Source organism: Phragmites australis, chromosome 10, assembly GCF_958298935.1.
Source record: "Phragmites australis chromosome 10, lpPhrAust1.1, whole genome shotgun sequence".
Classification (NCBI taxonomy): domain Eukaryota; kingdom Viridiplantae; phylum Streptophyta; class Magnoliopsida; order Poales; family Poaceae; genus Phragmites; species Phragmites australis.
This window is the reverse complement of record NC_084930.1, coordinates 34,037,525-34,054,227: the sequence shown is the minus strand read 5'-3', so window position 1 is coordinate 34,054,227 and position 16,703 is coordinate 34,037,525. Positions and strand designations below refer to the sequence as shown.

Genomic DNA, 16,703 nt, shown 5'->3' with positions numbered 1-16,703 from the left:
TGCGACGACACCACTAGGCTCCAATGGAATAACACATGACACGTGACCGAAATAGAAGAATGCATAGGCATAGGTTCTACCCAACTCGGAACCCGACACATGCAATGTATACATAAGCGTAGATAACATATTAGATTTTCAAGTAGACACGGTGCAATATGATAGATGCTTGCCTTGCTGCCCTAGCTGCTGCTCACAGCTACCCGAGTCACGATCACCACTGCGGGAACCTCCGGGTACAGCCCCGTTCGCCTCGTTCGCTGGGTCGAAGTTCCCTAAAAGAATCACGCATGCAATGTAATGAATATGAATGACATGCAATGAAAGATGCTTCACTGTAAGACAGCAGCGGAGATGCAATGCACTTATGCCATGAGTTAAAAGCCTGAAGGATTTCCTTATTTGAATTATTGTTTAACATTTAACAACTTATTAATCCTCAGTAAGCATTTCATAAACCCTAGCATTTTTAATGAACATGGCATAATTTAACAAGATTAACAGAATTTGATTTACCAATTTTGGACTCATCAAAAATTGTTTATGAATTATTAAAGATTAAACACATTCGTTAATTGAATAAAATTAATTATACCTTTCACAACACCTAGTATTTTTCATGTGCAGAGTATGATAATACAAGGCCAACAAAATTAGATTCATCAATTTTGGAAACACCAAACTTTAATTAGGAATTATCAAAGCCTAGACATAATTTATTAACTCAATAATTCACAGCACATATTTCATGGCCACTGGCATTTTTAATGGACAGATCATGACACAACAAAACCAACAAAATTGGTTTTAGGAATTTTGGAGCTCTACACAATTTCCTATGCACTTTTCAAGTTTTCAGCCGATTTAACATTAAACAAATATTCTAATTCGCATTTTCCGGAGTTTTCCCGATTAATAAAAATGCCCGAAATACTTTTTGCACACCCGGCCGGTTAGCCACTGAGGCTGACAGTGGGCCCGGTGGGTTTGACCCGGGTCAAAATTGACCCGCGCCCAGTACCCCACGCCGGCGGCTCGGGCGACGTCGCCGGCGGCGAACGGCGGTCTGAACGGCCCGGCCGAAGGTGGCAACAGCACCAGCACGAGCACGTGGTCACGGTGGGGGTACATGTCGACGCCGGCGATGGCCGGAGCACGGCGATCGGCGGCGAGGGGCAAAACCAATCCGGCGGCGGCACGGCTTTGACGCGCCGAAGGCGAACGGCGACGCAACAGACTCAGGTGAGGGCAGCTATAGCTTCTACGAGGGCACGTGGACCAAATGGCGCGGCCCAACGCTGAAGAACTCGACGGTGGCACGGCCGGCGGCGAGAGCTATGGCGCGGCGGCAGCCGGTCGTCGCGGACTCACGCGCCAACGACGGGACGGAGGGAAAGCGGCATGCGCAAAAGGTGTACCGGAGTATGGGGAAGCTCACCGAGCGCTTCACTGGGCCGAAGAAGCAGCAACGAGGCAGCTCGACGGTGAGGTGCGGAGGGAGGCCGCCGGCGCCGAGGAAGACGGCACGAGCTCGCCAAATTCGACCGAGAGGGGAGGGGATTCGCACGGAAATTAGTTGGAGAGGCTCCGACGATCCCTCTTTGCGCTTCTCGCGGCTTGAGCTCGAGGGAGCTTGCCGGTGGCGCGTCGGATTTGGCCGGCGGCGCGGCGCAAAGCGGCTCTGCTCTGTGGTGCGCTGGGCGACAGGGAGAGAAAGCGAGGGAGAGAGAGAGGAGCCACGAGAAAGCGTCCAGGGGGGGGGTTAAGGCCGACGACGCATCCACTCGAACGTTCGGCCGGTGACTCGACGGCGTGCTGGGTTTGCCGGCCACCGAAGTCAACAAAGCCAGCACCGCCCTCTGGAAGCAGCGCGGCTGAGTGAGGAGGGAGGATGACAAGCGGGTCCCGCAGGAACAGTAACCGCCAGGCAAAATATCTCCACCACTTTAGCCAACCATTTTGGAGGTCTTACTGTGGTCTAAAATTTGTGGAACAAATTTTGTTGGCTTCTATAAATCATGAACAATCCATTTTACTTTGTTTGACCCAAAAAGCTTGCACCAAACTCAAATGAAAATTCTCCAAAGAGGCAAGCTTTTCAAACTTGTGCTGATTTTTATGCTTTGAAAACAATCCCCAAAAATTTGGAAAAATTCATTTATATTCTCCTCCAGGCACCTACTAATTTCTAAAATTATTTCCAACTCTATGTTGTATAGCAATATTGTGAGTTGCTTAACAACGCATCAACTAATATTGATTTTTACAATTTGTTTAATTGAAAATTGCATGCCTAAAACTGCTCAAAACCAAACAAATGATGCTAATGACGCCCATTAGCACTTAAATATATGTTTTAGAAATTCTGGGCCATGACAGAGGGTCCGGACCAACCCGGAGCCTCTGGGATAAAAAATAAATCCGAACTAATAGCCCCGTCCCAGAGCTCTACCCGAAGACTCCAGGCAAGACACCAAAATCCGAAGTGTTCGGGCTAACCCGGAGACTCCGAATTCATAAAACACTTCCCTTTTTTCGGTATCCATGGGTGATTATGTCTCTCAATTTTTAGTTCTAAAAAGATACTTTGAGCACTGAGACATCATCAAGACTATCATTATGCATCCTCTTGATAGTACGGCATTTCTAAACTCAATTTTAACAATAAAAAAGAATTAAAGCCTATTGAGTAACTACATGTTGCTGCTCTATTCTTTTTAGGGACGCCAACATCGTTTAACTTCTCCAAATGGACTTAAAACATATTCATAACCTCAGTAAACTCATTAGTTCCTTAATCATTTATCATCAATTAGCTAAAACCCACATAGGAGGCATAGATGCAATTTCAAGGCGGGCGGCGGTGGTGATGAACGGAGTTCGGCTGCTGACATGGCCACGGCAAACGAGAGCGAAAAGGGACAATTCCTCCGAGCTTGAGCTTCTAAGGGCTAAGGCGGAGCTACGCTGATGATCGCTCGGGGCCTAGCTGCCTTCTACGAGGTCGGCGATGACGAGCGGCGGTGGTCGAATAGGGCACACGCCAAGGGAGAGAAGGGGAAGGACATCGACCAAATTAGGGCTTTGGCTAGCTAGCTTAGGTGCTATAGAAGGTGTAGGCGAGCGGAATTAGAGAGAGTGTATCGGTGGTCGGAATCGTGATGGTGGCCAACGACGGGCCCAAATTGGGCGTTTCCGCTTCGTAGCGTTTCGAGCTTGGGGAGGGGCCAAAATGGACTCACGGTGATGCCCTGAGCATGTTGATGTCCTTGGTTCGACCTACGGAGCACCGAGGAGGGGTAGCTATGTTTGGGGGAAACTTCCCAAGCGCAAACCATCCATCTCAGCCTCCTGCAGATCAGTGATCCAAGATTGCACAAGAGTTAGCACCTGCAAAACCACATTGTGAGCCTCTTCCTGAGAACGCTCAAAAAGGGCCGTGATAAGAGTAGCCTGAAGCAAAGGGTTTCCAGAGCCTCTTCACGCCTGTTCTGAACCTGTTGCCAGCTAAAGCCAGCTCGGGCTTAGTTTCGTGGTCCTGTCCTTGGATTCACGCTCCGGAGACGAGAACTCGATCTCGGTTGCAAAATCCTTGGTACCAGACTCAGGTGGTAGACCCTTGGAGTTGTGGCCATTGCCGCACCGCTGTCGCAGCGGCCGCAAAGCAACCCGGCGCGGCGAGCATGTGGAATGCTTTTACCATTTAACAGTTCAGCCAAATTCTACCGCCGCTCTGCTCCGCATCGCAGCCAAATTTAGACTTATAACTGACGGAATGAGGCTTCCTGTTGGCTGCGGTGGCGTTTTCGAACATCAAATTTGAGACTCGGTGGGGCAAAAGCGAAACATGACATATGATGATGGCAGAAACGAAATCCGGTCCGTGCTAATGGCAACAACGAAATTTTCCCTATTTTTAATGTATGCGAAACATGGCATTCTTCGGAGGTATTCAAAAGAAATGATTCGAATTGGTACCCGATAGAATACTAATATCGATATTGCATTTTGTTGAAGTTTTTACTTCATTTCGGGAGCTCAAAGTTTCAAATATCCCAATTGGGTTCAAACTCGTACCGCAAATCGAATGTTTCTAGCATCTCAATTATGTAAATACGAATCAATACTGATATTTGGTTGAAATACTAGAAGGATATTAATCTGTGAAATCTCAGTTTTTCGGAAGCTCACAAGTTTTGAAGTATTTACTCGGGTTCAAACTTGTCACCTTCAGTATCTCGATTACCCCAAGTAATAGGAAACCGATACCGATATTTGAAATACCAGGAATCAAAATTCTGCAGGAATCAAGATTCAAGACATGTGTAATGACTAGTAAATCGTAATTCAACTGGTTAGATATATGAATTGCTTATTGTGATTTTTTTAGATTAGCCACCTACTGTTTGCAATACTTTATGACTCTTCTTGCACCAATCGTATACTCAAGAACAAATCTGCCAAATCTTGTTTCATGAGAATTTTTTGCAATGTTAGCAGTCAAGCAACAGTAATAAGCTAATACACATTATTACAAATGCCATAAGTTGCATGAGAATTGAACTCTGAGCAATTGACTCTGGGCAAAAATAAGTTGTTCTTGCCTCAGGACAATTCACCAGAACCTAATATTAGACACACTGCAGGGATAAGATAAACAAAAACACCACATCATGCAATGAAGATTAAAAAAAAAAAAAAGATAGGCCACACTTCATAAAGGAGGGTTATGAACTTGACTCTGAGCAAAAATAAGTTGTTCTTCCCTCAGGACAAATCACCAGAACCTAATATTAGACACACTGCAGGGATAAGATAAACAAAAACACCATATCATGCAATGAAGATTAAAAAAAAGATAGGTCACACTTCATAAAGGACTGGAGTTATGAACTTGACTCTGAGCAAAAATAAGTTGTTCTTCCCTCAGGACAAATCACCAGAACCTAATATTAGACACACTGCAGGGATAAGATAAACAAAAACACCATATCATGCAATGAAGATTAAAAAAAGATAGGTCACACTTCGTAAAGGACTGGGGTTATGAACTTGACTCTGAGCAAAAATAAGTTGTTCTTCCCTCAGCCCTCAGGACAAATCACCAGAACCTTAATGCATTTGGTGGCCTTTATGTGCGTTGTCTATATTACAATTACGATTTGATTCATTTATATCTTGGAAACACACTGAAAAATGGTTCTAATCTCTAATCTCTTAAGTGATGCAATGACTTGCAAAAATAGTGCAATTGAGCGTTGCAGGTTAAAAAATGTATGCAACTAAACGATTTGGTGCCAAACACGTACTTTATTATTTTTTTCTGTTAACTACATTACTGCCCTCACCTTGCTGCTCGGATAGAGACCATGAGACTGCACCGTTGTTTCTGTCAAAGAGCCGAACATGTAAACCATCTATTATTCAGCTAACTCATGCAGTTTTGGGACCTTCTTAGAATCAGAGTTCAGAAATAGTTTTGGAGTATTGCTAATTACTTGAGCACTAGTATAATGCTAACAACTATATAATCATGGCCGTATCAAAGTACATTCAAATAAGATTCCGTCGGTGCTGCTCTATTTGTTAATAAACAAATGTATAGGACTAATTAGCAGTACAATTTTAGAATTGGATTTGAGGGGTTATTTTTGGACGAACAAGCCGCCAGAGAAGGCGTTTGTTTAACTGTTTAGTGCAACTAAAATCATTTTAATCAATTGCCTCTAGAAACGTTGTAAATTGAGAAAACTGAGGTAGGGTTTACATGAAGAGGGGATTTCGAATTCTGTGCTTCTCCAGACTGAGGGGGTTCTTCTCCTTGTGGTGTTGTTCTTGGCATTTGCATACCGGCTCACCTTCAAGAGGGGCCTGTGATGGGCGTTTCACGATACCTGGTTCCTTTTCATCACCCAACACCTGAATACACATGAATGAATTTGATAGCATTATACCGATTGATGAATGAATGATAAATTACATCTCCCCTTTAACAAACCTTCCCTATCTCCTGCTCTGCCTCCTTGTCTTCGTCGTCGTCCTCATCCTCGTCCTCAGAGTCCATGAACTCGTCCTTAAATCCCTCCCATCTTTTTTCGAAGTGCGACCCGTCGAATGGTAGAACCACAGGACCATGTTCCTGAAGAAATAGAAGTTAGGAGGAGAATTGAAATCGCAACTTGGCAAGACAAAATAGACAAGAAAAGCAATTGAACGCACCTCCAATACCATGTCGATCTTCTCATCGACCGACAAATCGGTACGGTCCAAGATGTAGGAGAGGTCAGGACCCGACAAAATCGGCGGCGGCGGCCTGAGAATCTTCATGGTTACCGGAAGTGTACAAAAGCGGCGGCAGAAGCGAAGGCGGCGTGAGGGATGGATGGTTAGTTTTCGACTGGCCTTTTATTGGCGGAGCGGAGACTCTGGGCCGACTCTGCGGCGCGTTATGTGGGCTCGCGGTGCGGGTCGGCCCAGCAGCTTTACGGCAAGGCCCGCGCCACTTGCATCTTTACTCGCAGCCGCAGCCACTGTCGGTCCTGTGTCTCGCCCACTCGCACAGTAGCTTCTCCGCCCACCGCTCGACCGCACCTCGCCGCCTCCGGTTGGCAGACCCCCGCCTGCATGCGTCTCCACTCTCCAACCGACAACGTCTTGATCTGGTGAGTAGCCATGCGCCTCCAGCCCTTCACTCTCGAGCCGGCAGTGCCGAAGTGCGACTCACACTAGAGGCTTCGCAATTTCGATCCGCTTGCTAATGAAAGGGGCAAAGGGCCATGTGACAGTACTGTTTGTTTCTTTAATTGGTTTATGCTACCTAATCAGTTAATCTACTAATCTATGTGCTGAATTTGGACCTTATTAGCATTGTGATTGTGAAGCAAAGTAGCAGCAGTTGTGGGTTGCCTAAAGCAACCTTACTTCAACATGTTGCTCCTAAGCAGATTGTTTTCTGTCACATCCCAAAATTCCTATTTTGGGTTGTGACTATTTTAAAACAATAAAACAATATATTTTTTGAAATTTAAAAGCTTTTCTAAAAAAATTAGAGTTTAAATAGAATTTGTTTTGTGTGATAAAAAAGTATTTATAAAATATTAGAATAGGTTAGGGAATTTCAAAATTGGATAAATTCTTGTTCTTTTTTTCTAATATTATCCAAAATCCCTACATCAGTTTTTTTTTTCATTTTATATCTTGTCATCATTTCTTCAAAGTTCCGAAGTTCATTATCTTTATTTCTCCCTAATTCCTTCCCATACCAAAGATGCCCCAAGCTACCATGTCCCGACTTCCATCTCTAAATCGAGAGGAGGATATGAACAATGCCATTCACCTTCCCGACTCCATGACTTCTTATTGGAGTTTCCAAAACCGATGAATTCATTAAGCACACATGTCGTTTAATTGCTAAAATTCAATCCCCTCATCAATCCCTCTTTATTTCCCTCAATTCAAGGTCATAATCGACGCTTAATTATCTCTAATGGCCATTACTCCGGCTACCAGTTACTCCTCGTCGCCCAGCCTCATCTTCTTGTATAGTTTCGGAGTTCAACACTACCTCAAATGCAAATCTTTACAATACCAAAGTTGTAGATCTTTTCGAGTACTACAAGATAGGGTTCAAAAACGTCCAATTTGAAGTTCTAAAGGTGAAGTTATCGTCCTTGAACCTATGTTGTCCGTTTCATCTTCCTGCACCCGTTCATTTCGTCTTCCTGTGCCCGTTCGTTTTGTCTTCCACCATCACCATCCTTTCACCTCCCCTCATGGCTGTCCCTCTCCCTCCCTGCACCTATAAAAGGCACCCTCCTAGGTAGCTGCAAGCAGCACACCTCCTCCCCCACGCCGAAAGGCTACCAAAATGACACCCTAACACCATCTACCCCAAGTCCGGCGGAGCACCGCCCATGCTCGTTCAATGGTGACCCTCGCATCGTGCCCTCGCTTCCAAAGCATCGAAGCAAGGTGAGACACTACCCTATGGCCTCGCCTTCGCTCCCCGTCCTCCGTCGAAGCACCATGTCGAGCCTCTTCGTTGACCGCTGCCGAGCTCCATCACTCCTGCTCTTCGCTGCACCTCCGACCCGACCGTGCCCACCTTCGGCTTCACCAAGGCGATGCGCTGCCGACGCGTCTGCTCCTCGTCGCCCCCAAGTCCTCTGTCATCAACACCACTGAGGATCCTCTCCACAACCGTGCCCCACTGGACTGCATTGCTGTGCCGCCGCCATCGATGTCGTCTCGTCTCCGTGAATCCTTCTTCCCCAATCATTGCAGCAAGGTGAGGACCCTGGACCAGCCCCTTCCCCTCCTACTTTCCCCTATATGGACGTCATTTGTGATCCCTAACCGAACCCCTAACCCCAGCCAAACTCTGGTCTATGCCATCACGGTCCTCACCGTCGCAGATAGGCGCACCGTCGTGGATGGCATCATCGTTCCCCGGTCGATCAGAGCTTGGATCTCCATGCCCTTTGACCAGCATGTGCCCCTAGATGTTCCTTATGCCCACACCAGTCAGATTTGATATTTGAGCCCTGAAGCCGCCGTGATCATGATCGGCGTTGTTGTTACCCCTGTTTGGATAAGTTCTACGCGTGCACTGCGTGTTTAGTCCGTGTTCCCTGTTGATCTAGAGACCGTATGGGTGCACCTACTGCATCACGGCGTGTCCCATAGAGTCTTCTACCGTGACCCTAGGAGCTCTTCACTGATTGTGCGGCGACACAACCGAAACGTGGTTGTCAACTGAAGCATGTTGCAGCCGTCACCTTTCCCATCCCCCCTGTTTAATCTCCTTTTCAGGTGAATTGGTATCCAAACCTCCACCCTAGCATTGTGCTCCCAAGATATATGAACATTTCTATTCAGTTGGTTTCTCAAAGTTCACAGACAATCTCTGGGAACGCGAGCGTCTTCGTTGTTGTGTCTATGCGCGGCCACCACCGAACCTGGGAGCGTTCGCCGTTGTTTTGCCGCTACCTCAAAACTCCTTTGCCAAAACAAACCATAGAACCGAGCTTGTCTTCCCGTGTTCTACACCGTTCTCTCCTTGATTTGTTGAAACACCATTGCTGCCTAACGTCAACATTGGTGATCGTCGCCACCGTCCCTATCGAATCGTACACCTCGCCACCTTTAGCTCGCCGGTATGCGTGTCCTTCTGTATCTCGGTTCATGGCTGCGTAGCGACCCGGTTGCGCCATCTCCATCAACCCCAGGCCTTCCCCCACCGGCGACGCCGAGAGCCCACCGCCGGTCGACTCCTCCACGCCGAACTCCCCTGCTCTACTCTCTCTCTCTCTCTCTCTCTCTCTCTCTCTCTCTCTCTCTCTCTCTCTCTCTCTCTCTCTCTCTCTCTCTCTCTGTGTGTGTGTGTGTGTGTGTGTGTGTGTGTGTGTGTGTGTGTGTGTGAGAATCCCAAACAACACCTCTAGAAATCCTTTATTCCTATCTTTACTTTCCTGTTTATGATATTTACACGTTAGCACTTGCCTTCTATAGTTAATTTTGTTACATCCCTTATAATTCAAATAGAATTCATCTTTTCAAATCTTGTTCAGTGAATATCATTCAAATCCAAGCAGCACTCCTTGGTTCATCTAATCTCATGACATATCCAATCATAGCATTTTTTTTATGATGTGATGCCTCTGTTTGATGTACTGCTTTTAGTTGTTTGTGTTTTCTCTTTTGTCGGTTGTTCCTGTGAGTAGACGACTACGCTCTGAAGCAGTACGAGGATCTCCAGGAGCAACAGTTCAAGATAACTGAGCAACATCATGAAGGCAAGTGTCCTAGAACATTTTACACCTAATTTTATAAAGTTTTATTATACAAATTGCATGCTCGTCAAACATAATATCCTATAAATAGGGTTTACTAGTTTCCCCTCATTTTCCTTATAGCCGTAGAATGGTGATCATGGTTTGAGTAGAAAATGCTTAGTGTCGCTTACTCATGGGTAGAATAGGCAAATGATGTTTTGTTTAACAAAGCATGACAATAACCTTGGTAAAGATGCTTAGACTTATGGAAGTTAGGGTATGGGCAAATGTGGTATGATGGTTGGCATGTGTATGTGTTCCAGGCAGATTGTAGGCTTTGTCGGATATTGGTTATCTCCCTGTGTTGGTTGATAGCGGTCTTGTTCAAACCATATTAAGGATCAGTTCGTGGAGCGACCATCCATGAAAATAGTACGACCACAAGTCTAGTATGGGACGGCTCTAGCCGAGTAATTCGCTATCCTCTCAGCATTGAGAAGGTCATTTGGTGGTACGGTATGGAAGGGTGTACTTCCTGGAACCGTAAGACGTAAGAGCGGGCTTCTGGGGTGGAGGGTGTATTCCACTTATGTACGGCGGTGAAACCTCAGTGGATCGACATGTGCTGGGGGAGGCGTTGGAAAGGCTTTGCAGTGGATTCCTAGTGCACACCTCAGAAGTGTGTAAGAGTCATCCGTCGACCAACGGATACTCGGCAAAATAGGAAGACATGTCTTGTGGGTAAAGTGTACAACCTCTGCAGAGTGAAAACTGAATATTCAACTGTGCTCACGGTTATGAGCGGCATAGACCCCTCACATGATTAGTCGAGTGGTTTATGATGGTTTGGATAGTCTTTGGTTTGTTCGGGTGGATCACAGTGGTGGGAACTGTAATTCAACCTTAGGTTTTTGGATAGAGGTGGATGGAATCTCAGATAAGGAGCAAGGTGGTTAGAACCTTGGCTCAAGTTTCATATAGTAAATATGTTGCTTTTATAACTGTTTTACTACTAAAATAGCATTTATGCAAACAAACCCCTGAGTTAAGCTATTCTTGATATTGGTCTCATGTCATACTTTTTCCAAACTTGAGGAGTACGATATGTACTCACATTTACTATTTCCAATAATATATGTTGTTCAATTGGAGAAGACTACAAAGAAATCAAGTGTTACAAGTCACGTTGCCCCCAGTTGATTGCCTGTGGTATGCCTAGAAAATCCATAGAAGTCCTCTTCTGTTTTTCCGCCGCTATCTTGTAAACTCTGATATTTATCTTAATAAAGTTGTTTTGTTTGATATAAAACTGTATATCACTTATATGTCACCGCATATATGATAAACTGATCTTAGCATATATATGGAGTACATTTGGTTACTCTTTTGAAAAACCGGGCAGCATTTTCTATACTTGCATCATGGAACAACACAGATTATTTTTATTTTGTCTTTTTGGCATGCTCTGGCAGAATAAAAATGAATCCACTGCTGTGTGATAGAATGAGTCCACTGAAACATAATACGAGCTGTGCAGTTGTTTCATAGGTGGGCTATGCTGAGAACTTGTTTTTTTTTTTTTTTACCTGTCACTAATCTACCCCTGTGCTTTATCTGTACTTTTTCCTGGATTAGTAGGAAGTACGCAGAGACGGAAACAGAAATTGCATCATAACCAAAGTATGGATTACAATATATAGTGGGATAGCCCACTGCCCATTAAGGCCCAGGAGGCCCAAAGGAATCACGCGAGTGGAAGGCGAGCTCCTCCCCGGGGTTTTTTTTTTTTTTTTTTTTTTTTGAGAACTGAGGTCCTCCCCGTTGCGCCGCCAAAACCCTCAGAACCCCCCCCCCCCCCCCGAGAACGCCGGCGAGGAGAAGAGGGAGGCGGAGATGGCGACGCGAGTGAAGGACGTGGCGCGGCGGTCAAGCAAGAAGTACGTGGAGGAGGCGCTGTACCGGCGGCTGTTCCGGCGGGGGTCGACGCCGCAGGCGGTGCGGGAGGAGGTGGACGGCTTCCTCGACAGCCGGAAGCGCGCCTTCAAGTGGGAGGTGGGCGTCTGCGTCCGCCGGATGCGGCGGCACGAGCTCTTCCGCCCGGCGCTCAAGGTCCGACCCCCGGTTCTCTCTCTCTCATTTCGTGATCTGTTGGTCCCGGAGTTTGTGCGTCGTGATGCGGCGGCTGTTGTTGTTAGATCTGATGATGGAATTAGGATTATCGAGGGGGATAAATCCCCTTGGATGTTTACTTATACGAATATGGCAGTGCGCTATGACTTGCATATTTTGCCAAGATGAAAATATTTAGTCAAACGGAATGCTTAATTTGATTGCCAGTGTTGTGAAATGTGCTAGGTCACAACAGTAGGCTTCGACGCGGTGAAATGCCACTCACGGTCTCATATTCAGTACTGTGTTCAGATATGTAAACCAAGCGCTCCACTATACGATATTGTATTATTGTGTCTTGCCTTTGGGGGGTCCTGTTTGCTTGGCCTTGGATGCACTTGCAGTGTATGTTACTGAAATACTAAAAGCGTTAGACCGGCATCGCAGTGTTGGATCAGTTCATCTAAATTGGGCTGCAAGTAGTCCCATTTTACTGTTTAATGAAGCATCATAACAGAGTCGCTGCTCGCCTGTTCATCGGTATGCTTAACTGTATTGATGATGTTCCATCTGAGGGTTTTATTAAAATGCTGTTTAGTGCTGCCAGAACACAGTTGGACACCAGTTTCTTGCTTTTCTCCCCCGCAGAGCCAGCTTCCTTATTTTGCCATCCTTGTGGTACTTCCTTGTTCTGAATGATCAAGTTTGTGTATTAAACACTCATTTGTTTTGCATTTTCTTTGGAATATTCCGTTTCAGCTCTACCCAGAGTTCTATTCCATATGTTTAGCCTGTCACTCAATTATCAAGGTGTCCTATGTTTCTCCACATCGTTGCAAATTGCCAATCTTTTATTCATTTACTATTGACTATTCATTATCTTATCGCAAGTTCATGGTGGTTATTGTTTTAATTGTTCTTGCAGAAATTGGTACTTGTTACACTATGACTCCAATATATAAATATGTTTGGCCACATTATGCTGTTTAAACAGTTTCTTCTCTGAATCTAGCACTTCCTCAGAATTTTAAGTGTGCTTTGCACACCACAACATTGTCTATGATGCTTTGCCACATTATCATGCACCTAAAGCATACCCTCTTAGCTAATTGGACAACTGACATTTTTAGCATCACTAGTTATTTTAGCCTGAAATTATTGTTTGAGTTTTGTTATGACTGATTGCGGTTAATGACTTAATGTTTGCATTGCATTATTTTGAACTACCTTTGATATGTTAGGGTTTGATCTTGTTGCTTCATTTCGGTGCAAGGTGTATAATTGAAATTATGAACCTTGCGCTTCTACAGAAATACATTTATATCTCATTGTCATATTCAACATTTTGTATCTAAGTGCTACAGAACTGTGAATAATATAATGTATTGGGTATACGGCAAAAACTATTTTAGCTGTATGATACTACTATGCAACATAAATATTACTGTATTGCACAGCATTTTACTGTAGTAGTTTCTCCTTCACAAAAGCACTAACTTGTCCAAATTATTTGCTCGCTTGGCACTAGCTAGTGAGTTACACCAATTGGTCTTTGAACTCATTATACCAAGCTAAAGATTTTGTTTCCTGCAAGCTCCCATCTGAATGACCACCAAATTTGCAGTATTGTGCGATTGTGTATGTAAATGCTGTTGGAAGACTGGATCCCTTGTGTTAATGTTATTTCTATGTGGACTACAAAGAGTTCCACCCCTAATAGGTGTTCACTGTGTATAGTTTTATATCTGGAGCAGCACTTACAAAACCATATATTACCCTTTTTAAGTGTACTACTGTGAAACAGTCATTTCTATTTGAAATTTTGTTGGTTGCTTTCGTTCTGGTGTATTTATCTGAATCGCAGCAGAATGTAAAATGCCTGTTGTGTATTCCAGATGGACATTAGTATATAATTTTAAATATTGTGTATCTGCTTGTGATGGTTCTGAAATTGAAACATATCTTTCAACGAAGTTTAAATAGATCCTTTCTCCCTATTTTTGTTTATTTCTGCAGCTTTCTGAAGTTATGGCCAGAAGAGGCATGAATCCTACAGTCAGTGATCAAGCAATCCGCCTGGATCTTGTTGCAAAGTCAAGAGGCATTGCTGCTGCTGAGAAGTACTTCATGGACCTCCCAGAAACCTCCAAAACTCATCTCACATATGGCGCTCTTCTCAACTGTTACTGCAAAGAGTTGATGATGGAGAAGGCTGAGGCCCTTATGGAAAAAATGAAGGAGCTCAACTTTGCATTCACTGCCATGTCCTATAACAGTTTAATGGCACTATACACCAAGGTCAACCAACCTGAGAAGGTCCCCAGCATCATTCAGGACATGAAGGCTGATGATGTATTGCCAGATATATTCACTTACAATGTTTGGATGAGGGCACTTGCTGTTCGTGAAGACATACCAGGGGTTGAGAGGGTGATTGAAGAGATGAAACGGGATGGTCGTGTCACTCCTGATTGGACTACATACAGTAACCTGGCTTCCATATATGTTGATGCTGGACAGTTTGAGAAGGCAGAAGCTGCTCTTAAGGAGCTTGAGAAGCGGAATACTAGCAATGATCTTGAAGCCTACCAGTTCCTTATTACATTGTATGGGCGAACACAAAATTTAGTGGAAGTCCATCGTGTTTGGCGGTCATTGAAGCGGAATTGTCCTAGAATGGCAAACATGAGTTATCTCAATATGATTCAAGTTTTGGCGAACTTGAAGGATCTGCCTGCTGCTGAGGCCTGTTTCAAAGAGTGGGAAGCCCGGCACATCCATCCATCTAAGACTAACACAAAGGACTTTGAGGCAACTAAAACATCTACAGTTGAGCCCGAATCTTCAACTAATGCACCTAATAATCAGTCCGATGTCAAGGGAACCAAGGACAAGGGCACGGAGAACCTCGATGTGAAGCATCCTAAATATGACATCCGGGTTGCAAATGCTATGATTAAAGCATATATTACAGAGGGTATGTTTGACAAGGCTGTTGCTCTCAAGAAGCGTGCCAAGATGCGTGGTGGAAGGCTTAACGCTAAGACATGGGAAATTTTCATGGAACATTATCTCAAGGAGGGGGATCTCAAGATGGCTTACTGGTGCGCCGATCGTGCAATCAAGAAGGGACACAGCAGTGGTAGGATTTGGGTGCCACCACGTGAAGTGACCGAGAGACTGATGGTCTACTTTGAGATCAACAAAGATGTAGATGGAGCCGAGAAATTTGTTGAAGCTTTAAAGAAGGTGCAAAAGGATCTGGGCCCGTTGGTTTTTGAACCGTTGATACGGACATATGCATCTGCTGGGAAGAAGTTCCCTGGGATGCGACACCGGCTAAAGATCGAAAACGTTGAAGTCAGCGAGGGAACTGCCAGGTTGCTCGAATCTATCTGTGTCGACTAACAGACGAGCCTTGCTCTTTTATTCATCTCAATAAGAGCAGTATGCTTGCTGGAAAACTCAGCTACTCGTTCTGCAAAATCTGTAATACCAGTATGTACACTGAAACTAAGCCAACATTTATTTTGTTTCATCATGTGGTTCGGGAGAGTACTCCTGGGACATGAAGTGCTGCTCAGTTCGAAAACTTTCAGTTCTCATGTCCGTCCGCCCATTCTGGGCGGGTTGAACTTTTATTTTATTTTTTTCCCCTGTGATCGGATCAAATTTTGGTATCCTGTACTGTTCTGACTTCTCCAATGCCATCCATACGGATTGTACAACTAAGTGATGCTACTTTGGATTGATCTGCAGACTCATATTTAGTAATTGTACAACTAAGTGATGCTACTTAGTGATCTGCAGACTCATATTTAGTAATTATACTATTCACGAGAATATTGTGTCGATTTTCGTCACCATGTGAAGTTGGAGGATCCTCCTCGAGCCTAAGCCAGTAGACACGTCAGTAACCACGACAGTGGTCAAGGAAATTGTAATGGACATGTGGTTCGTGGAGGAATCGATGGAGCTGCATGCTGCTACACACTACAAGTCTGGAATCTGACAAGATATGGTAATATTTAGTAGCACTGCTAGTGCAGGAGTACACGTTGGTACGATCGCATCGCACGTGACGGCGGCACCGGCACCGGCACCACGGCCGATCAGTGTGAAGGCTCGCTCGGCTCAAGTTGGCGTTAACAATGGCGCGTGATTGGCTCGACCTCTCCCGTTCCACCGGGGAGAAGGTCCTCCTCACGTCAACGTGCGTGCATGGGCAGAATCTGCCAAGCACATGCGATCCGCGGCGAAGCTACAAGAAAATTAATAGTGGTGCATACATGTATGGTTCTAAAGTAATATTGCTGATTTTAATTGTTTTACATGATCAAAATAAGCTACTTAGCGTAAAAAAGGCCTAGGCTGACGTTCTGTGCACCATCTTAGCTTAACGTGGCGAAACCTGCAGAGCCAGACCGACATGTCCCTCCGGACGTGTGCCCATGTATTGTGCCTTAGAATGTGCACCATCCTGTGTTGTACGTGACGCTGAGAAAATCCTAGGCTGACGTTCTATGCACCATCTTAGCTTAATGTGGCGAAACCTGCAGAGCCAGACCGACATATCCCTTCGGACGTGTGCCCATGTACTGTGCATTAGGTTGTGCAGCACCCTGTGTTGTACGTGACGCTGAGAGTCACCGGCAAAGATGTTACTAGTTGAAACAAATTTTATAGAATTTAATTTTATAAAAGATTTTTTTTCTGATATGTGTTTATTTTCTCTCTACTCTTCAGTTTAGTCGTTAGATCATAAAATGAATGATATAGATAAGATCTCGCGATAATCTTTATAGATAAGATCCTATAGAA

At 44.8% G+C, this 16,703-nt stretch overlaps 2 protein-coding genes across 2 annotated transcripts; one reads left to right on the top strand and one right to left on the bottom strand.

Moving 5' to 3' along the window:
• Positions 1-4,440: 4,440 nt before the first annotated feature.
• LOC133931367 (uncharacterized) lies at positions 4,441-6,383 on the bottom strand. Its single transcript, XM_062378234.1, has 4 exons — positions 6,220-6,383; positions 5,999-6,139; positions 5,768-5,919; positions 4,441-4,961 (listed from the first exon to the last, which is right to left on the bottom strand). Exons 1-4 carry the CDS (start codon positions 6,325-6,327, stop codon positions 4,937-4,939), a joined length of 426 nt encoding a protein of 141 aa, XP_062234218.1. The 5' UTR covers positions 6,328-6,383; the 3' UTR covers positions 4,441-4,936.
• A 5,255-nt stretch (positions 6,384-11,638) lies between these two features.
• Positions 11,639-15,634, top strand: LOC133930939 (large ribosomal subunit protein mL101 (rPPR4)-like). The gene is made up of 2 exons (XM_062377725.1): positions 11,639-11,882; positions 13,899-15,634. Exons 1-2 carry the CDS (start codon positions 11,667-11,669, stop codon positions 15,288-15,290), a joined length of 1,608 nt encoding a protein of 535 aa, XP_062233709.1. The 5' UTR covers positions 11,639-11,666; the 3' UTR covers positions 15,291-15,634.
• The last annotated feature ends 1,069 nt before the right edge of the window (positions 15,635-16,703 follow it).